Source organism: Mobula birostris, chromosome 23, assembly GCF_030028105.1.
Source record: "Mobula birostris isolate sMobBir1 chromosome 23, sMobBir1.hap1, whole genome shotgun sequence".
In the NCBI taxonomy this organism is placed as follows: Eukaryota; Metazoa; Chordata; class Chondrichthyes; order Myliobatiformes; family Myliobatidae; genus Mobula; species Mobula birostris.
The window spans coordinates 62526795-62550660 of record NC_092392.1 but is presented as its reverse complement, the minus strand read 5'-3'; the positions used below and the strand labels follow the sequence as shown (position 1 = coordinate 62550660).

The 23866-nt window shown below is 42.9% G+C and overlaps 1 protein-coding gene across 2 annotated transcripts in view; it reads right to left on the bottom strand.

Moving 5' to 3' along the window:
- nedd1 (NEDD1 gamma-tubulin ring complex targeting factor) overlaps window positions 1-23866 on the bottom strand; it is a 79910-nt gene that overhangs the window by 22061 nt on the left and 33983 nt on the right. For both annotated transcript variants that reach the window (XM_072241254.1, XM_072241255.1), the window contains exons 8-13: window positions 22669-22864; window positions 21081-21224; window positions 20941-20988; window positions 8214-8422; window positions 7448-7519; window positions 5931-6072 (exon numbers count right to left, since the gene is read on the bottom strand). In XM_072241254.1, the coding sequence (XP_072097355.1) occupies window positions 5931-6072; window positions 7448-7519; window positions 8214-8422; window positions 20941-20988; window positions 21081-21224; window positions 22669-22864 (811 nt within the window). The remainder of the gene's footprint in view (window positions 1-5930; window positions 6073-7447; window positions 7520-8213; window positions 8423-20940; window positions 20989-21080; window positions 21225-22668; window positions 22865-23866) is intronic.

The following is a 23866-nucleotide window of genomic DNA, read 5'->3' as shown; positions in this document are numbered from 1 at the left end:
AAACAGTATGCTGCTTCTAATTGTTGCTTGACAACATATCCTTTATGACTGAATTTGTTATTAATAGAATTTTCACCTTCATGAAGTTTCTTTTACATCGTAACCCGAGTCACAACAGGAATGATCTCACTGAACAGGTTCACTCACTATCAGTTTTTAAATCCTTTGTAACATATGACAGACACTTCCTTCCTAAAAGGCAACTCCCTTTCTGCAGCCACAATCAGATTGGCAACTGTTTTGCCTAAGCTACAAGGCTGAGTTGAAGTTCTACTCCAGAGTACAAGTTCTACTACAAAAAAATCTAGGCCAATTAGCAGCACAGAACCAAAAGAGATTTGAAATCTCAGCAATTCAATCTCTAAAACAAACTATTAAACTAAGGCATCATTCTCGATCAGATAATATTAAGAATCCCAAGTCAACATTCTGAGTCTCCTGTGGATCTGTGTCCTGGCCAATATATTAATTCTTTTACCAACGTTCTATCAGTCAGTTTTTTTTAGTCATTATCATATTGCCAATAGGGGGAGCTCAGTGTATGCAAATTTGCTGCTGCATTTTCAAAATTGCAGGACTACACACTGCAAATATTTGGTAGGTCCAGATGTCATTTACATCTAAGAGTTCTTTTCACCTTTGTCTTCGAGGTGCTTTCTCTCCACAACTTGTGCATTTGATAGTAAGCTCGACTGGGGCTCACTGCATAGATTTAGGATCAGCAGTGAAAACTGGGAAATCAACTGGCTTCCTTTTGTAGAAATGTCCATATATCTGTACCTTATTCTTGTTGCCTCTGAAGCTGAACAAATGGTCCTTGCTCCATCCCCTTACCTCTACATGTTACTCTTTCAGAGTGTAAGATCTTTCACTTTCTTACAGCAGATCATGCAGCATCTGTGGAGTCAGGTTAATTTATATACATTTCACAAATATAATCAGGCTGCTAATAATAAAACATGCAACAGTGAACAGTCACCAAATAATTCATATGTTCCTGTGATAATACAGGAAAAACAATCAATTTAAGCCACTGAAATTATATTTATAAAATTACAATGGAGGAATGTGGCTAATCATGAAGATTGAAAAGCTCATTACTGAAAATTAAAAGTGATTTATTGAGCAAATCTTTGAAACGTCAAATCTTAATTTGTTTTTAAGATTGAATCATTTGAATCTCCAGATTTTGTATTTTATTACTGTTGCGGGTTTCACTGAAGGACCAAATTCAAGTGGAACACAGCCTAATTCTCAATTTTTTTTCCTTCCCTAAACCCTGCCTATAATAGCTACCACAAATTTCCTGCCAGAACATAGAGGAAACAGATGGACTCTCAGGCGAGACAGTTATTGTTTGAATACTTGTGTTTTTAAAAAAAAAACACAACTAAACATAATGAGTCACAAGAAATTTACGTAAATATCACCTGACCTGCTTTTTGCAACAAGGCTACAATATTTCCCAGGACTCAGAAATCCCATGTAGTAATTTCTGCTCACAGCTTAAGGGGTTGCATAGAACAACCAATACAGCACAACAATTGCAGTATTTCTGTTTGGATGGGCATAGAGACAAGAGATTACTTTGTGTTTACAACTGGGGATTTTGGAAATAAATAAACACCCAGCCAAATGCAGGGAACTAAACAGGGTATTTAGTGGTGAGGAGGAGATAAATTATTCAAGTTTCTTTATCCAGTTTGCTGCTAAATACTCTAAATAGGATAGAGGAAAAAATACTTCCTGTACTCATCCAAACCATGGAACTGGGTTGGCCACATCTCTCATTCTTGTTTGGAGGACATTCTCTTTGAACTGAGTGATGCCACAACAACCACCTCTCACTCAATGTCAGCAAGACCAAAGAGCTGATCATTGACCCAAGGAGGAAGAAACCGAAGGTCCCATGAGCCAGTCGTCACTGAGGGATTAGAGGTGGAGGACAGCTAAGCACCACCGATCTGGCCCTCAGCAGAATGCGGATCTCAATGTTCATCCACGGATTCTGGATGAGGAAAAATGAATGATTTTGTGGGGACACACTAGTCTGTGACTGTTTTCATAAAAATATTCGGCACAGTTTTCAGTAAATGTTCATCATGTCACCTAAACCCATGACAAACTTCTATAGATGTGCAGGGGAGAGCGTATTGACTGGCTGTATCATAACCTGGTATGGAACCAGTGCCCTTGAACCTACAGAAAGAATGGATATGGCCCAGTTGGTCGCGGGCAAAGCCCTCACCACCATTGAACACATCTACAAAGTGTTGTCGCAGGAAAGCAGCATCCATCATCCAGACCATGCTCTCATCTCTCTCAAACAACAGGAATTCTGCAGATGCTGAAAATTCAAGCAACACACATCAAAGTTGCTGGTGAACGCAGCAGGCCAGGCAGCATCTCTAGGAAGAGGTGCAGTCGACGTTTCAGGCCGAGACCCTTCGTCAGGACTAACTGAAGGAAGAGTGAGTAAGGGATTTGAAAGTTGGAGGGGGAGGGGGAGATCCAAAATGATAGGAGAAGACAGGAGGGGGAGGGATGGAGCCAAGAGCTGGACAGGTGATTGGCAAAAGGGGATACGAGAGGATCATGGGACAGGAGGTCCGGGAAGAAAGTAAAGGAGGGGGGACCCAGAGGATGGGCAAGAGGTATATTCAGAGGGACAGAGGGAGAAAAAGGAGAGTGAGAGAAAGAATGTGTGCATAAAAATAAGTAACAGATGGGGTACAAGGGGGAGGTGGAGCATTAGCGGAAGTTAGAGAAGTCGATGTTCATGCCATCAGGTTGGAGACGGAATATAAGGTGTTGTTCCTCCAACCTGAGTGTGGCTTCATCTTTACAGTAGAGGAGGCCGTGGATGGACATGTCAGAATGGGAATGGGATGTGGAATTAAAATGTGTGGCCACTGGGAGATCCTGCCTTCTCTGGCGGACAGAGCATAGATGTTCAGCAAAGCGGTCTCCCAGTCTGCGTCGGGTCTCGCCAATATATAAAAGGCCACATCGGGAGCACCGGACGCAGTATATCACCCCAGTCGACTCACAGGTGAAGTGTTGCCTCACCTGGAAGGACTGTCTGGGGCCCTGAATGGTGGTAAGGGAGGAAGTGTAAGGGCATGTGTAGCACTTGTTCCGCTTACACGGATAAGTGCCAGGAGGGAGATCAGTGGGGAGGGATGGGAGGGACGAATGGACAAGGGAGTTGTGTAGGGAGCGATCCCTGCGGAATGCAGAGAGAGGGGGGGAGGGAAAGATGTGCTTAGTGGTGGGATCCCGTTGGAGGTGGCGGAAGTTACGGAGAATAATATGTTGGACCCGGAGGCTGGTGGGATGGTAGGTGAGGACCAGGGGAACCCTATTCCTAGTGGGGTGGCGAGAGGATGAAGTGAGAGCAGATGTACGTGAAATGGGGGAGATCCCTTCCGACCTATGTTGGTGACACTTCTCACGCTCTTAAACTTTGATGATTTTAAGTTCCCTGGCTCCCACCGCTTTATTTTCACCATGGATGTCCAGTCCTTATATACTTCCATCCCCCATCTGGAAAGTCTTAAAGCTCTACGCTTCTTTTTGGATTCCAGACCTAATCAGTTCCCCTCTACCACCACTCTGCTCCGTCTGGCGGAATTAGTCCTTACTCTTAATAATTTCTCCTTTGACTCCTCCCACTTCCTCCAAACTAAAGGTGTAGCTATGGGCACCCGTATGGGTCCTAGCTATGCCTGCCTTTTTGTTGGCTTTGTGGAACAATCTATGTTCCGTGCCTATTCTGGTATCTGTCCCCCACTTTTCCTTCGCTACATCGACGACTGCATTGGCGCTGCTTCCTGCACGCATGCAGAACTCGTTGACTTTATTAACTTTGCCTCCAACTTTCACCCTGCCCTCAAGTTTACCTGGTCCATTTCCGACACCTCCCTCCCCTTTCTAGATCTTTCTGTCTCTGGAGACAGCTTATCCACTGATGTCTACTATAAGCCTACTGGCTCTCACAGCTATCTGGACTATTCCTCTTCTCACCCTGTCTCTTGCAAAAACGCCACCCCCTTCTCGCAATTCCTCCGTCTCCGCCGCATCTGCTCTCAGGATGAGGCTTTTCATTCTAGGACGAGGGAGATGTCTTCCTTTTTTAAAGAAAGGGGCTTCCCTTCCTCCACTATCAACTCTGCTCTTAAACGCATCTCCCCCATTTCACGTACATCTGCTCTCACTCCATCCTCTCGCCACCCCACTAGGAATAGGGTTCCCCTGGTCCTCACCTACCATCCCACCAGCCTCCGGGTCCAACATATTATTCTCCGTAACTTCCGCCACCTCCAACGGGATCACACCACTAAGCACATCTTTCCCTCCCCACCTCTCTCTGCATTCCGCAGGGATCGCTCCCTACACAACTCCCTTGTCCATTCGTCCCTCCCATCCCTCCCCACTGATCTCCCTCCTGGCACTTATCCGTGTAAGCGGAACAAGTGCTACACATGCCCTTACACTTCCTCCCTTACCACCATTCAGGGCCCCAGACAGTCCTTCCAGGTGAGACAACACTTCACCTGTGAGTCGACTGGGGTGATATACTGCGTCCGGTGCTCCCGATGTGGCCTTTTATATATTGGCGAGACCCGACGCAGACTGGGAGACTGCTTTGCTGAACATCTATGCTCTGTCCGCCAGAGAAAGCAGGATCTCCCAGTGGCCACACATTTTAATTCCACATCCCATTCCCATTCTGACATGTCCATCCACGGCCTCCTCTACTGTAAAGATGAAGCCACACTCAGGTTGGAGGAACAACACCTTATATTCCGTCTGGGTAGCCTCCAACCTGATGGCATGAACATCGACTTCTCTAACTTCCGCTAAGGCCTCACCTCCCCCTCGTATCCCATCTGTTACTCATTTTTATGCACACATTCTTTCTCTCACTCTCCTTTTTCTCCCTCTGTCCCTCTGAATATACCTCTTGCCCATCCTCTGGGTCCCCCCCCACCATCTTTCTTCCCGGACCTCCTGTCCCATGATCCTCACGTATCCTCTTTTGCCTATCACCTGTCCAGCTCTTGGCTCCATCCCTCCCCCTTCTGTCTTCTCCTATCATTTTGGATCTCCCCCTCCCCCTCCAACTTTCAAATCCCTTACTCACTCTTCCTTCAGTTAGTCCTGATGAAGGGTCTCGGCCTGAAACATCGACTGCACCTCTTTCTACAGATGCTGCGTTCACCAGCAACTTTGATGTGTGTTGCTCTCATCTCCCTGCTGCCATCAGGGAGGTGCTACAGGAGCCTCAGGCCCACACCACCAAGTTCAGGCATAGTTATTACCTGTCAACCACTAGGCTCTTGCACCAGAAGGGATAACTTCACTCACCCCATCAATGAAATGTTCCCACAACCTATGGACTTACTTTCAAGGACTCATCATCATGTTCTTGATATTTATTGCTTATTATTGTGATTCTTTATTTTTCTTTCTTTTTGTATTTGTAATTTGTTGTCTTTTGCATATTGATTGTTTTTCCAAGCTGTTAGGTGCAGTCTTTCATTGCTTCTATTGTGTTTCTTGTGTTTACTGAGTGCCAGCAAGAAAATAATTTCATGGTGTATATGCTGACACATATGTACTTAGATTATAAATTTACTTTGAACTTGGAGATGCCGGTCCTAGATGGTTATCAGGTTTAGAGGGATCTTGATAGCTGAGTGAGCGAGCCAAGGAATGGCAAATGGAATTTAATTTGAATAAGTGTGAGGTGTTGCATTTTGAAAAGATAAATAAGGAATTGGTTTGGGGTGTAGAATTATTTCTTTGTCATTTAATTTTCTATGCTTGCATGTAGTTTTATATAATCACCTATGTACGTGTAATTGTTTGATTTTCCAATAATCATTGTATAACAGCAACTCAAATTTAAGCAGTACAATACCCACCAGGTATAGGAGAATTGTGCTTAATGGATTCCTGGGTAAATTGAAACTCTCTTCCTTTTCTTTCCCATAGTTCAGGTGTTTTCACCATGGAGGATGTTAGAGGCGACTCCAAGATTCCAGACTCAGTTATGGAAGAGTTTAACTTTATGGACAAAATGAAGCCATTAATAAATTAATAACGAAAACTTGGAGGGATTTTTTTTTTTAAATTTGCTGAAAAGATTTTATATCTGCCAACTAGGAATACTAAACAGAACCGCATTACAAGTTTTGTTCAATATATTTTACTGGATTCACTATGCAGAGGCAGCTCTGGAAATATATTAAACCACCCTGGTCTCCACTGTCCATGCACACTATACTGCATGCATCCACAGATCTACCCGGCACTTCCTCAAACAATTCAGTTGGACTTGGCATGTATTTAAACTCTTTCCAAATTTAAGCTACTTCTCTCCAATAAACTCCCTCTCTGTAAGTGCTGAGACCAAACAGATGCCAAAAATTGGCATGTTAGACTGACAAGGTGGCTAATTTCAAGTTTATCTCTCTCATTTTTCATAAATAGTGCCATCACTTCTGGAAATGTTCATTCTAAATAGACAGTTCTTGAACTGACCGCGATCTAAATTTACAGCTGGACATCTGTTTTTAAGGACATTATCTGAAGTGCAGCATGAGCTTCAAAATAACCCAGGTAAGATGTGGATTTATCAGATAAAGTTTCTGAAAATTAATAGTGACTTTCAATTAAAAACAGTAACTTGCAAAAGTCAATTGGCTAATGTGTTGCTTCAAGGAAAACAGCTTAAACTAGGTGAGTTTTTTTTTAAAAAAAATATGGCTTAAAGAGTTTCACTCTGCAGAAACCATCTTGATAAATAGAGGTGGTGCTGTGTCCCTTAAGGTACGTTAGGGACAAGTCCCCTGGGCCTGACAATATATACCCCAGATTATTGAGAGGCAACAGATGAGATTGCTGGGGCCTTGACCAAGATCTTTGTGTCACCTGTAGACAAAGGCAATTTCCGGAAATAGGGATAATCCTGGGAAGTATAGACTGGTGAGTCTCATGCCATTGGTAAAGAAACTATTGGAGAGGAGGCAAAGTAGGGGGTTCCCAACCTTTTGTTATAACATTTACTGAGGGGTCCATGGACTCCAGGTTGGGTTCCCCTGATCTAAAGCACCTTAGAAAATAATGTATTACTTTTTCATCAAAGTAGGGCCTCAAGCAATGAAGCATCCCCTCAGCATTGCACAGAATCCCCAATCTGGAACCAACAAAATGCCATCACTGAACCCTAACCTTTAGCTCACCTCTTCCCTGTTACAACAAAAGTATATTTCCTTTACATATACTCAAGGTTTTCAGGCACAATTTCCCAGAATTTTTTTTTTAATATATAAATAAAACTAAATTGCTTAATAACCTAATTTTCCAATATTGCCTTAGCAGTCTCTTTGACAATAACAAATTCATGTTAGAAAGCATACATTACCTAATCAACGCCTACCTGATCAAACCTCTTGTTTTCCGTCTGACCATTTTGCTCTAATTTTAACTTTGTGATCCCCATGTCAGTTCCCTGCAGAAATTCAGGATTCATGTATTATTAAGGACAAAAAAAAGTGTAAATACTTCCTTACTTTCAACTGTAAGAAAATGATGGTCCAAGAAGGATTAAAAAATCATCTCACTTGAGAATACTAGATATTAGTGACTAGATATCAATGGAAGATCTGCTCACAGCAAAATTAACACAAGCAGAGCACTACATGCTAACCAAGGGATCAACAGTGGAGCTCATGGAAGATAATGACACATCACAACAGCAAGAGAGGCTCCAGCAGTGAAGTGTACCCAACTGTCTTGCATGCCAGGCCACTGGACCCTGTCCACGACCTGCCAAGGACCGTGTAGTAGCTCAGCCTCCCCACATTAAACGAAGTCAACTGTAGATATTTTACTACCACTAACACCCTCTTTGATCAACCTTTTGCTTTCTACTAATCATTTCCCCCACTCCTTCATTCTGCACCATCACTCCTTTAGTCATTTAATCACATCCAAGTTAACATTTCACCATATATGCCGGTGATTATTAAACATGATTCTGACATCAGCCCTACACCCAACATAGATCTTGACCTTCTACTCTCCATTGCATATACAGTCGCTCATTTGCAACTCTTTCCAGTTCTGGGAAAAGTCATCAACTCAAATATTAATCACATTTCCTTCTCCACAAATAAATGTTGCAGGCATAGGCTTTGAAATACCTGTCCAGTTGGCTCTTTCGGGTATTGCCTCCCACTCTGGATTTGGCCCAGTAGGGAAGCCTTCTCACGACACTGATTCTGTTCTTTCACAGGGGATAGAGGTGAAAGGCCATGCAGGGAACTTGAGTGCAAGTCTTCCTTTGCACAGGAACCCATTGAATTAGTTCTTGTGGAAAATAGGGTATTCAGCTCTGGTGAGACACCTAAAACTGCAAAGAAAATTGATTCTGAGCTTTTTATTCTTGCAAACCAGTAACTTAAAAATGTGCAGCCATCAGGCATTATTCTTTAAAGGAGTACAATTACTGAATATCCACAAAGGCAATTTCTAGTAATGTTTGGTACAAGATCTGCAATATGAATAAGAGCAGAAGAAAATTGAACAGCAAATTGGAACTGCACTAATACTAGTTAGAATAAATTACATGTACATAGACATAGTACATAGAATAGTACAGCACAGTACAGGCCCTTCGGCCCACAATGTTGTGCCAACCCTCAAACCCTGCCTCCCAAATAACCCCCCACCTTAAATTCCTCCATATACCTGTCTAGTAGTCTCTTAAATTTCACCTAGTGTATCTGCCTCCACCACTGACTCAGGCAGTGCATTCCACGCACCAACCACTCTCTGAGTAAAAAACCTTCCTCTAATATCCCCCTTGAACTTCCCACCCCTTACCTCTTGTATTGAGCAGTGGTGCCCTAGGGAAGAGGCGCTGGCTATCCACTCTATTTATTCCTCAAAGACATAGACTAAATTTGTTATACTATCTGTGCTTCGTTGTTCCCCTCCTCACCCAATGTACATTACATTTTAACTCAAGTACTGTTTTGAGTACCACATCTGAAATTCCAAAATCTGAAAGCCTCCGAAATTTTCTTGAGCGCTGACAACACATCACAAATGGAAAATTCCATCAGGCGTTGGGAAGGTTCACAGGCAATGCACAGAACTCTGTGCATCAGATAGTTTTACTATAAATGGCTTTGTGGCAAAGTTTGCAGATGCTACGAAGATAGCCAGAAGAGTAGGAAGTGCTCAGGAAGCAATACAAACTTGTATAATAAACAGAAGTTAACAAAACGTAGAAAAATGCTGCATAAAAAATGAAAATCTCAATTCTATACTCAAAGAATGGATTCATCAGCATCGGAGTGAATATATGCTGTTTAATGGTATGTTGATCATGAAACAACCAAAGATCTATCATGAGAACTGAAAATTGAAGATAATTGTGAATATTAAACCACAAACCATAAGACACAGGAGCTGAATTAGGCCATTCAGCCCATCGAGTCTGCTCCCCCATTCCATCATGGCTAATCCAGGATCCCACTCAACCCCATATACCTGCCTTTTTGCCATATCCTTTGATGCCCTAACCGATCAGGAAACATCAACATCCGCCTTAAATATACCCATGGTCTTGGTTCCATAGCTGTCTGCGGCAGAGCATTTCACAGATTCACTATTCTCTGGCTTAAAAAAAATCCTTCTGTTCTAAAGGTCACTCCTCAATTTTGAGGCTGTGCCCTCTAGTTCTGGGTACCACCACCATAGGAAACATCCTCTCCACATCCACCCCATCTAGTCCTTTCAACATTCATTAGGTTTCGATGAGATCCCTCTGCATTCTTCTAAATTCCAGTGAGTACAGGCCCAAAGCTGCCAAATGCTCCTCTATGTTAACCCCTTTGTTCCCAGAATCATTCTCATTAACCTCCTCCATTCAGTCTCCAATGACAACACATCCTTTCTGATATGGGGTCCAAAAGTATTGACAATACTCCAAGTGTGTTTTATAAAGCCTCAACATTATCGCCTTGCTTTTATATTCTATTCCCCTTGAAATAAATGCCAACATTGCATTTAGAAACACAGAAAATCCCAAGGCATTCTACAAATATGTGAAGAGCAAGAGGATAAGATGTAAGAGAATAGGACCAATCAAGTGTGACAGTGGAGAAGTGTGTATGGAACCAGAGGAGCTAGCAGAGGTACTTAGTGAATACTTTGCTTCAGTATTCACTACGGAAAAGGATCTTGGCGATTGCAGGGATGACTTACAGCAGACCGAAAAGCTTCAGCATGTAGATATTAAGGAAGATGATGTGCTTTTGGAAAGCATCAAGTTGAATAAGTCACTGGGACCGGATGAGGTGTACTCCAGGGTACTGTGGAAGGTGAGGGAGGAGATTGCTGAGCCTCTGGCAATGATCTTTGCATCATCAATGGGGACGGAGAGGTTCCGGAGGATTGGAGGGTCACAGATGTTGTTCCCTTATTCAAGAAAGGGAGTAGAAATGGCCGAGGAAATTATAGACCAGTGAGTCTTACTTCAGCGGTTGGTAAGTTGATGGAGAAGATCCTGAGAGGCAGGATCTATGAACATTTGGAAAATATGATTCAGAATAGTCAGCATGGCTTTATCAAAGTTTGGCAGAGATATTTAAAACATTCTTCGCCATGGGACAGGTGCTAGAGGACTAATGCTGTAATAGCTCTTAAGGGTAAACCTGGAAATTAAAGGCCAATGAGTCTGACGTTAATAGTGAGTAAATTATTAGAAAGTGTTCTGAGTGACTGGATATATAAATATTTGGATTGACAGGGCCTGGTTAGAGACAGAGCATGGGTTAGGTCATGTCTAACTAATCTTATAGAGGGTTTTTTGGAGATTACCAAGATGACCATGAAGGAAAGACATTTGAAGTTGTCTATGTCGACTTCAGCAAGACACGGACAAAGTCTAGCATGGGAAGCTGGTCACATGGCATTAGGGATGAAGTTGCCAATTGGAATTGGTCTATTATTGTCACATGTACCAGATGCAGTGAAAAGTTTGTCTTGCATAATGTCCATGGAGATCAAATCATTACACAATACATTGAAGTGGAACAAGGTAAGCCAATAACAATGTAGAATAAGGAGTAAAAAAACACTGAAAAATGCAGTGCAGATAAATGGTAAAGTGCAAGATAGATCGTGAGGCAAAAAATCAATCTTCTCATAAAAGAGATCCCTTCAAGAGTCTTATAACAGTGGATAAATGCTGTCTGTGAGGCTGGTGGTCTATGCTTTCAGGCTTTTGTATTTTCCACCCATTCAAAGAGGGGAGATCCAGAGTGGGTGGGATCTTTAATTATGCTGCCTGCTTTACTGAGGCATGGAGAAATATAGACAGAGACCACAGAGGGGAAGCCGAGATGCATCCACTGCTCTCTGCAGTTTCTTGCAGTCATGTGCCAAGCAGTTGCTATTATGCATCCAGACAGAATGTTTTCTATGGTTCCTAGATTAAAAATTGGTAAGAGTTGACACAGACATGACAAATTTCCTTAGCCTTCTGAGAAAGTAGAGGTGTTGGTGACCTTTCATGGCCATGATATCAATGTGGTTCGACCAGGCAGGCTGTTCACACACATAGGAACTTGAAGCCATCAACCTCAACGCCATTTATGTAGATGGGAGCTTGCATACCACATCCTTTTCTGAAGTCATTGACCAGCTCTTGTGAGGAAAAAGTTGTCATGACACCATGTCACTAAGATGCTTATCTCCTTCCTGTATTCCAACCTGTGTTACGAGATGTGGCCCACTACATTGGTACCATCTGCAAACTCGTAGATGTAGTTAGAGCAATATCTGGCAATGCAGTCGTGAGTTTACATAGAGTAGAGTAGGTGTTCCTCAGGGGTCAGTATTGGGACCACTACTTTTCACATTATTTGTCAATTATTTGCATAATGGAATTGATGGCTTTGTGGCAAAGTTTGCGGATGATACAAAGCTAGGTGGAGGAGGCAGGTCGTGCCTTACAAGCCCGATTGAATTTTTTGATAATGTGACTAAACACATTGATGAAGGTAGAGCCGTAGATGTAGTGTACGTATATGGATTTCAGCAAGGTATTTGATAAGGTACCTCATGAAAGGCTTATTAAGATAAGTAAGGAGGCATGGGATCCAAGGGGACCTTGCATTGTGGATCCAGAACTGGCTTGTCCACAGAAGGCAAAGAATGGTTGTAGACGGGTCATATTCCGCATGGAGATCAGTGACAAGTGGTGTGCCTCAGGTATCTGATCTGGGACCCCTTCTCTTTGTGATTTTTAAAAACAAACTGGATGAGGAAGTGGAGAGATGGGTTAGATGCACACACAGATGCAACAAAGAGTTTGCCTCCTGTGAAGCGAATCAAGAAGAGTCGGATCTCAAAACATCCTGACGTCGTCGCAGCAAGAAGTGTGGTCAATGCCTGTCATGCCGAACTTAGGAGGAGCGACAGAAGAGCTAAGAGATGAGTTCAAGACAGCAAAGAAGAATCTCTTTGCCACCTATGACTGACTAAAGGAAGAGGAACTAGCTGAGAGGATTAGAGAGATAGAAGACATGTAGCATGGAGAAGCATGGCACCTAATCAATGAGATCAGTAAACGGAAGAAGTCCCCATCAGGTCAAATAAGTGGTAACACAGCAGAGGACCGTGTCCTGACATGGTTCAGCCACTTTAAGAACCTGCTGGGAAGCCCTCCAACGATCACGGAAGAAGAAGAGGACATACCCATGATACTAACGCAAGTTGACATCGATGACGGCCCATTCACCATTGAAGAACTGAAGGCGGCCAAATATGCACTCAAACAGGGCAGGAGAGCTGGACCAGATGGGATACCACCAGATGTCCTGAAGAACTACGACCTGGACGACATCTTGCTGGACATATGTAATATGGCACTGATGAAAGGCGACAAACCAGAACAGTGGTCACTCTCAAACATTATCCCAGTCCCCAAGTCTGGATCCTTCATAAAGACAGATAACTACCGCAGTATCAGCTTGACCTGCATCTTAGCAGTTATACAATCGGATGATCTTGAACAGGATTCACACCGCTATTGAGCCTAAGCTAAGATTCAATCAGAATGATTTTCAGCAGAAGCGCACAACAGTAATGCAAATACTTGCTCTCCGTAGGATCATTGAGGAAGTCAAGAAGAACAACCTACCGGCCGTGCTTACTTACATCGATTTTCGCAAAGCTTTTGACTCCATTCACCGAGGTAAAATGCTGAAGATCCTGAAAGCTTACGGAGTGCCAGACCTTCTACTGAGAGCAATGGAGTCCAGCTATACCAAAACCAAGGCGAAAGTTGTATCACCAGACGGAGAAACAGCAGTGTTCGAGCTCTTCGAGCTCCTAGCTGATGTGCTGCAAGGAGACACTCTGGCACCCTACATCTTCATAATCGTCCTTGATTACGCTCTGCGTCAAGCTATTGGTTTTACCATAAAACCAGGGCGAACCAAAAGGGTCAGACCAGTTACACTCACAGATCTCGATTTTGCAGGTGACATTAGTTCTGCTCTCTGACCAGATGGAGGAAGCACAGCAGCTACTGACAAAAGTGGAAATTGAGTGCAATAAAGTTGGACTTCACCTAAACGCTAAAAAGACAGAGTACATGGTGTTTAGCTGCGACAAAGGTACTCTCAAGACCGTAGAGAATGATACCATTAAGAAAGTCTTTGACTACAAGTACCTCGGGTCAAGAATGATGAGTTCGGAGAAGGACAAAGATACGGAAGGCGCTGGCGTGGAGGGCTATGAATGACATGAAGGAAATCTGGAAGTCAAACCTGACCAGAGGGCTTAAAAAGAGGATTTTCATAGCAGTCATAGAGTCCATTCTCACGTACGGATGCGAGACGTAGACACTCACCAAGACGATGCGAAAGTCTCTAGATGGTTGCTATACACGAAATGCTCCGGATGGCTCTTGACATGAGTTGGCAACAACACATGACCAACATCGAGCTCGATAACAACCTACCGATGCTCACCACTAAAATCCAGGTGAGAAGACTGCAACTAGCGAGGCACTGTCTACTCCACCCCAAGCTACCCGCCAGTCTAGTCATCATATGGGAGCCCAAGCACGGGAGGATGAACCCTGGGCACCCTCCCAAGACTATGGTCAACACGCTCCTAGAAGACAGCGGCCTGGCTAATGTAAATGAACTGAACACACTAATGAGGGAGAGAGAGAAGTGGAGAGCCCGTCATCGTGCCCGACGCCGGCCCCCTGCGCCTGAGTCAATGTAGTAGTAGAGATGGGTTAGTAAATTTGTTGATGACACAAAAGTTGAGAGTGTTGTGGATAGTGTGGAGGGCTGTCAGAGGTTACAGCGGGACATTGATCGGATGCAAAACTGGGCTGAGAAGTGGCAGATGGAGTTCAACCCAGATAAGTGTGAGGTGGTTCATTTTGTAGGACAAATATGATGGCAGAATATAATATTAATGGCAAGACTGTTGGCATTGTGGAGGATCAGAGGGATCTTGGGGTCCAAGTCCATAGGACACTCAGAGCTGCTGTGCAGGTTGACTCTGTGGTTAAGAAGGCATACGGTGCATTGGCCGTGGGATTGAGTTTAAGAGCCGATAGGCAATGTTGCAGCTATATAGGACCCGTGTCAGACCCCACTTGGAGTACTGTGCTCAATTCTGGTCGCCTCACTACAGGAAGGATGTGGAAACCATAGAAAGGGTGCAGAGGAGATTTACAAGGATGTTGCCTGGATTGGGGAGCATGCCTTGTGAGAGCAGGTTGAGTGAACTCGGCCTTTTCTCCTTGGAAGGACGAAGGATGAGAGTTGACCTGATAGAGATGTACATGATGAGAGGCATTGATCATGTGGAAATTCAGAGGCGTTTTCCCAGGGCTGAGATGACTAGCACGAGAGGTGCTTGGAAGTAGGTACAGAGAGTGGTGAGTGCATGGAATGGGCTGCCGGCAACGGTGGTGGAGACACATATGATCGGGTCTTTTAAGAAACTCCTGGATAGGTACATGGAGATTAGAAAAATAGAGGGCTATGGGTAACCCTTGGTAATTTCTAAGGTAAGGACATGTTCAGCACAGCTTTGTGGGCCAAAGGGCCTGTACTGTGTTGTAGGTTTTCTATGTTTCTATTATGGAAAAATAGCAGTCCCAATACTGACCCCCGAGAAACACACTAGAAACTGGCAGCCAATCAGAAAAGGCCGCCTTTTCCTCCCACTCGCTACCTCCTACCAGTCAGCCATTCCGCTATCCAAGCCAGTATCATTCCTGTAATGCCGCAAGATTTTACCTTGTTAAACAACCTTGTATGTGGCACCTTATCAAATGGCTTCTGAAAATCTAAGTAAATAACATCCACTGCCTCAACTTTGTCCACCCTGCTTGTTACTTCCTTGAAGATTTATAACAGCTTTGTCATGCAAGATTTCCCTTTACAGAAACCATGCTGACTTTGACTTATTTTATCATTAGTCTCCAAGTAACCCGAAACCTCATCCTTAATAATAGACACCAACCCTTTCCCCAACCACTGAGGTTAGGCTAACTGGTCTATAATTTCCTCTCTTTTGCCTTCCTCCCTTCTTAAAGAGTGGAGTGACATTTGCAATCTTCCAGTCCCCCAGGAGGACCATGCCAGAATCAAGTGATTCGTGAAAGTTAATGACCAATGCATCTATTAACTCTTCAGCAATCTGGGATGTAGTCCACCTGGTCCAAGTGACCTATCCATCTTAAGACCTTTGTACTTTGCATAGTACTTTTTCCTTTGTTATAGAAATGGCACTCAATTCTGTTCCCTGACACTCAAAAGTTCTGGCATACTGTTAGTGTCTTCCACAGTGAAGAATGATGCAAAGTACCCATCAAGTTCATCTGCCACTTCTCTGGAAAATAATGCTGGTGAGGTAGTAATGGGGGACAGAGGTCAAATATCAAATCTCACCTCCCTTTTGCTCATTATATAACTGAAAAAAACTTTTGGTATCTGCTTTGTATTATTGGCTAGTCTGCCCTCATATTTAATCTTTTGTTTTTTTTATAGCTTTTTTCATTGCTTTTTGTTGGATTTTAAAAGCTTCCCAATCATCCAACTTCCCACTCACTTTAGCTACATTAATAATTTTCCTTGGCTTTTATGCAGTTCTTAACTTCCTTTGTCATCCATGGTTGCCCATACCTGCCATTTGAGAACTTCTTCCTCTGTGGGACATATCTATCCTGTGCCTTGTGAACTATTCCCAGAAACTTCAGCCACCTCTCCTCCACCATCATCCCCACCAGTACCCTCCTCCAATCCACCTGGGCAAGCTCCTCTCTCATGCCTCTGAAATTACCTTTACTCCACTGTGATACTGATACATCTGACTTGTGCTTCTCTCTCTCAAATTGCAGAACAAATTCAATCATATTATGATCACTGCCACCCAAAGGTTCCTTTACATTAAGCTCCCTAATAAGATCTGGATTATTACACAACACCCAATCTAAAATAGCTTTCCAGAGCAGTTTGTGCTTGAAACTACTCAGGGAAAAGCTATCTCATTGGTATTCAACAAATTCCCTCTCTTGCAAACCGACACCAACCTGATTTTCCCAACCCACTTGCATATTCCCAAGACTATGGTCTACACGCTCCTAGAAGACAGCTGTGCTGCTAATGTAGATGAACTGAACACACTGATGAGGGAGAGGGAGAAGTGGAGAGTCTGTCATCGTGCCCGACGCGGCCCCCTAGGCCTGAGTCGACGTAGTAGTAGTGCATATTCAAGTGCCACATTACAATTGCGACATTACGCTTATTACATATGTAATAAGCTCCCTTTGCAATCTCAACCTCACACCTTGGTTGCTATTTGGAGGCCTATATATGATTCCCATATGGTTTTTTGTTACTCTTGCAGTTTCTTAACAATGCCACCTCTTTCTAAAGATGTATTTCCATCTCTTAACAACAGACCCACACCACTGCCTATGCTTCCTGTTTGCCCTTTTAATTCAAAGTTTATCCTTTGACGTTAAGCTCCCAACTATGGCCTTCTTTCAGCCATACCACAGACTGGTTGCAAAAGTTTAAGGTACGGCATTATTTTCTTCTTAACGTTTCAATTTTTTTTAAATAAGCATTTGCTGATCACTAAGAGGCAGATAAATTCATTGATGAGTTTGTCAAGATCGCTGCTGATGAAAATCTTACATCAGAACAAGTCTACAATACTGTTTACTCATACAAAACCTAAAGAAGTAAAATAGAAATACAGTGTATGGCATCATAGGAGGAGACTGAAAGCCTGCTGTTTTTGTTGTTAACTAGCCGATTCAGGTATTCCCCTGATGCTGCTGTGCTGCTTTTGTTACCCTGTACATATTATATTTTCATTCTATTAATGGTATGTAATAATATTCACTGTTAAGTACACACAGGTATAGGTGACGAATAAGTGCAGGACAAAGACAGCTCATTGGTAGCACAAATTGATTTGGAAATTATAACAATCCCAAGCTATCTCATTGTATGTTCCATAACTCAAAATTCGAAACACTTCCAGCCCCAAGCATTTCGGATAAAGGTTCTCAACTTGTATGAACTTCTGTAAATTTTTGTTCCTTGATACTACGCACTCTTATGCAGATTAGAAAAAGTTTCAAACATAGCCAGCTTTAATCATGTTAAAAATATAACTGGATCACAAATCTCCAATTTACAAGGAAATTTTCATTTACACGTTTTATAAATTGGTTTTTGTGTATGTTCCAAATTGGGTTCAGGTAGAGTCATGTTGTGTTAATAATAATGTTGATAATATTCCCCATGTTATGGAGAATGGATCTTAATACACAACATATCGTTCATATGAATAGGTATAGATCAGTGCTCCCTTCTACTGGAGTAATCTGTGTTGAAGTCACAAGACTGAAAAATTCTGTAAAATACTTGGGCTTAGAAGTAACTTCCAATTTGCCTTTTGTTATGTTCTCACACATGCCAAGGCGGCTGGATGGTCAATATCCAGTTATTAATCAGATACAGTAGTGTAGCGGTTAGCATGTTGCTTTACAGCGCCAAGATCGGGGTTTGTTTCTCTCTGCAACTGAAGTATTTGTATGGTCACCTTGTGATTGCATGGGTTTTTCAGGGTGCTCTGGTTTCCTCCCACATTACAAAGATGTTCAGTTAGGATTAGGGTTAGTGAGTTGTGGGCATGCTACGTTAGCGCTAGAAGCGTGACAACACTTGTGGACTGCAAAGAGCTCATCCCTGGGAGAGGAAGGATATACTAAGGTGGGCTACACCTGGGAAAATTTCTAAAACTGACCCAGGACAGGACAAAGAACATTAATGGAGTGTGATGATCTTTTGTTTTTTCTCCCTCATCTTTCTCTAATGCAGTTTTTTAAAAATAATTGTCACTTGACAGTTTTTGTCTGTATCCAATCCTGGATCATTCTTCTTTTACCTCCATCTTCCCCTGAAATTGAACATAACACTTCATATTGCTTTTCCAGTTCTGATGAAGGGTCCCTCAACCAGAGTTGAAATGTCAACTGATTCATTAAACATGAATGCTACCTGATCTGTTGTTAAACTCTGGCCACTCCCAATAAAGACCACAATGAAGACTATTAAGATCTGGTTGGAGAGGGCTGACTCTGCTCTTCAGCACCAATTCCAGCACACAGACTGGAGCGCGTTTGCTGCCCATGCCACCACAGACTCTCAGGTTAACATTGATTTACATACCAACTCTGTCCCTGAGCACATCAACAAGTGTGTAGATAGAATGCCATCACAAAGACAAATAAAAGTTTTCCCCAATCTGAAACCATGGATGAACAGAGAAGTTCACTTACTGCTCAAAGCCAGAGATTCAGCCTTCAGGTCTAGAGACCGGGAGGCTTACAGCTCAGCGGGGAATCTCTCACGCTAAACACATATATAAACAGAGAATCGAGGAGTATTTCAACTCCTCGGACCCCCAGCGCATGTGGCATGGCATATAGGTCATCACAGACTTCAAACCTCCTAGTACTGTGCCCCCTTCCAGCTCTGCTTCCCTCCCTGATAAGCTCAATTACTTCTATGCTCGCTTTGACCGAGAGAACAAGGAGGTCACCCTCAAAGCGGATCTCCCACCTGGTGAACTGCCTCTCTCACTTTCCACCTCCGATGTTTACGCCACCCTGAGCAGGGTGAATGTACTGAAGGCAGCTGGCTGGATGGAATACCTGGCCGTGTGCTGAGTCTGTGCAGGACAGTTGGCTGGGGTCTTCACGGACATTCTTAATCTGTCCCTGAGCCAGGCAGTTGTCCCCACAAGCTTCAAGATCACCAGCATTGTGCCAGTGCCAAAGCATCCCACTGCCACAGGCCTGAATGACTTCAGTCCAGTTGCACTCACCCCCATCATTGCAAAGTGCTTTGAGAGACTGGTTCTATCACATCTGAAATCCTGTCTGCCCTCTACCCTGGACCCCCATCAATTTGTCTATCACACCAATACGTCAACAGAGGATGCCATCTCCACAGCACTTCACTCTGCCCTGACCCACTTGGACAGCCTCAACTCTTACGTCAGAATGCTGTTCATTGACTTTAGTTCGGCATTCAATACTGTGATCCCCTCCAAGCTGATCATCAAACTTCGCCAGTTTGGTATCAGCGTATCCCTCTGCAATTGGACCTTGGACTTTCTGATTAACAGACCCCAATCAGTTCAGTTAGACAACCTCTCGCCCTCCACTCTCACCCTGAACACCGGCATGCCTCAAGGCTGTGTGCTGAGCCCTCTTCTGTACTCCCTTTTCACCCATGATTGCGTTCCTGTACATGGTTCTAACTCCATAATCAAGTTTGCAGACGACACCACGGTGGTTGGTCTGATCAGAGGGGATGATGAGACGGCCTACAGGGCCAAGGTCCAACACCTGGCTGTGTGGTGTGCCAATCTGGCCCTTAAACACCCAGAAGACCAAGGAGATCATTGTGGACTTCAGGCATGCTAGGAGTCGCACTCACATCTCCATCTACATCAACAGAACTGTAGTGGAGCATGTATCAAGCTTCAAATTCCTTGGTGTCCACATTTCCGAGGATCTCACCTGGTCCCTGAACTCCTCTATCCTGATCAAAAAGATGCAATAGCACCTTTATTTCTTGTGGAGCATCAAGAAAGCTCATCTCTGTCCCAGGATACTGACGGACTTTTACCTCTGTACCATAGAGAGCATACTCACCATCTGCATCTCAATGTGGTATGACAATTGTCCCGTATCGCACCGCAAAGCACTCCAACGTGTGGTGAAAACTGCCCAGCGGATTACTGGCACCCAATTGCCCACCATTGAGAACATCTACCACAAACGCTGCCTGGGTAGGGCGAAGAGCATTATCAAGGATGCATCTCACCCTAACCATGGACTTTTTACTCACCTCCCATCTGGTAGGTGCTACAGAAGCCTCCGCTCCCACACCAGCAGGCACAGGAAGAGCTTCTTCCCTGAGGCTGTGACACTGCTGAACCTCTCACAGTGCTAAGCAGCATTGCACCCATATTGTACTGTTTCAGTACTTTTATATTTGTGTGCTGTAGCACTTTTTTTATTCGCAGTTATTGTGTAAATAACACTATTCTTTGCCTTTCTGGTCAGATGTTAAATGCATTTCTTTGGCTTTGTATCTTACTCGGCACAATGACAATAAAGTTGAATCTAATCTAATCTAAAATTATAAGCTCTGAATCTTTAATAGCAAAGTTTACTCATAAGCATAAAGCTGTTCATAAAAGAACTATTTTAGCAATTACTGGCTACATTCAAAAAATATATCAAGACAAGTTGGTCAATTTGCTAATGCAGGTCAGCTGAATTTATAAGCATACCATTTCCTCTTGTCACAGAGTCTTCAGTTGCCTTTAATCCTGAAACATCTAGAAAAACAAGCCATAATTCATTATGACCAATTACCATTTCATGAACTAAGTACATATTCTCATAAGTATGCCAATTTAAATCAACTTACCATCTCTGACTGGTGAGAACATATCTCCAAAACTGTTCCTGCCAATATAATCGAGGTTCTTGAAATTGCCACTGTCATCGGCTCTTTTTGAATTTTCCACCTCTTTGGATGGAATGACATCCAAACTGGTACTATGTGATAAACCTAGAAACACATAGTAAGGGCAAAGCAGGCTATTACAAGTGAACACTCAATTTTCTTGCATTTTGTTGAGAGTAAGAGGACTCCCCAAAGAATATCACCATAGGCCCTAAGATAGGGGAACAAAATTAAGCCATGCAGCTCATCAAGTCTTCTCTGCAATATTTTTTCAACTCCATTCTTTTATCTTCACCCTTAACCCCTTTATCTATCTCTGACAAATACACCCAATGACTTGGCCTCCACAAATTCAGTGCTGAAGAAATTTGTCCATCTCAGTTTTAAAGGAATATCCCTTTTTTTTTTAAGGCCATGTCCTCAGATCCTAGACTCCAGCAAATGGGAAATCCTCTCCATGTCCGCTCTGTAACAGGCATGTTTCAGACCATTCCAAACTAAAGTTCATTCTTGGTGACATGAACTAAACAGTAAGATAGCAGTTGTGGTTCGTTGACCTTTATTTTAAAATTATAGGGATTGTATTGCACATGGAGCAAATTTCAGAAGTCGGGATCAATATGCTGTTTTTGCTAGATAGTGTAACTTAAAGGACAGAATGAATATCTAGCCCTTTGTGCACATGTATTAGAGAAGATACTCAGTCAAATGACTGGATTAATTCTAATTTCACCATGACTTCTCACTTATCATTCAGTTCTACAGAGCAACATTACAGTACAAAAAAAAACATTAAAAGCAAACATACATGGTTATGTTTTAAAACAAAAGCAAAATTCCTACTGCCCTTTTACCTGATATTTCGCTACCATTTTGTTGCTCCGACATTAAAGAACAATGTGGGTTGAAAGTACTCCTTCCCGTAAGAGAATTAAACTAGCTCCTATGGGGGGTTTGGGATGCTTGAAATGTTTTACAATAGCAGGATTTGAACTCACCCTCCTATGCTCCGACTCTGTACAGAAACCTTTCTGCTGATAAGGATAGGCAAATACAAAGAACATGCAAAACAGTTTTAACACAAGGACGGTATAGGTGACACCACAAGGTTCTCTGTCCCTTACAAACACACTGGGGCAAGAAAGGTGTAAAAAGAGACCAGCTATCAAAGGGCAAACAGGGCAGTCATTTTAATCAAGGAGAGGGCCACGCCAGTCATATCAAAGAGGCCTAAATCTGATCTGCAACAAACACATGTAATTGGTGTCATTTAAAAACTGTTCACTCTAAGCACAGTGTAGTGTATAATGGCCACTCAGGTACGCGTGACTGAGGCTACTAAGTACCTAGTCGGCAACAGTCTCCTGAACTGATAAAGCTGCAGAGTCTCCCAAATAAACAAAGGGAATCCTGGCTATTTTCTCGATTAGTTTTTGTTCTTTAAGAGTTGTCTCAAATAAACGGCCACCATGATTAAGCAATGACCCAATTAAACAGAATCCACTTTATTTATAATTTACTTTATTCTTATTTTAGGAAATAGTCCTACCTTTTCCCTCTAGATTAGCTTCATCGCCTTTTTCTTCTGGAATAACTGGAGGTACTTTAACAGCTGATACAGTTGTCATCAATCCAGCAAAATCAGAAGTCTCTTTTGCAGCGTTTATGTTAGTTGAAGCCTTCTTTGTGGCTGCAGCTGACAACACGGACGAGGTCCTGTTTGCAAGGCTTTTACTCCCATTTGACTAGGAGAAAATAACACTCAGTTTTTTTAAATTTCTATAATGAGTATTTAAATAACATTAAATGTGAAAAACACAACTTTAAAGTTATTCTTCAGTTGTGCATGATCATAGAAACAAAGAAAACCTACAGCAGAATACCTACAGCAAACCCTTCGACCTACAAAGCTATGCCGAACATGTCCTTACCTTAGAAATTACCTAGACTTACCCATTGTCCAGGAGTTTCTCAAAAGACCCTACCATATCCGCCTCCACCACCGTCACCGGCAGCCCATTCCAAGCACTCACGACTCTCTGCATAAAAAACGTACCTCTGACATCTCCTCTGTACCTCCTTCCAAGCACCTTAAAACTGTGCCCTCTCGTGCTAGCCACTTCCACCCTGGGAAAAAGCCTGACTATCCACACAAAAAAATGTCTATCATTTTATACACCTCTGTCAGGTGTCACCTGTCATCCTCCGTCGCTCCAAAGAAAAAAGGCCGAGTTCCCTCAACCTATTCTCATAAGACATGCTCCCCAATCCAGGCAACATCCTTGTAAATCTCCTCTGCACCCTTTCTATGGTTTCCACATCCTTCCTGAACTGAGGCGACCAGAATTGAGCACAGTACTCCAAGTATGGTCTGACCAGGGTCCTATATAGCTGCAATATTACATCGGCTCTCAAACTCAATCCCACGATTGATGAAGGCCAATACATCGCATGCTTTCTTTTTTTTTGGTGTGTGCCTGCGTGCTTGTGAGTCTGTGATGATGGCTTTTGCGAGGGCATGTGCAATGGAGAGACATTGGCCAGACTTGGATTGTTTTCACTGGAGCTGCAGAGGCTGAAGTGAAACTTGTTCAATGTTCACAATTTTCCCCCCCTCTCTATAGCAGTTGTGTGAACAGACCATTGTTCTAAGCAAGAAATTTATTTTTAAATTTTTTTTCCCCAAATATGGCCTGAAAATTGTGAAGCACTTTAGATGTTTTTTTGGTAAAACTATGAACATTTAG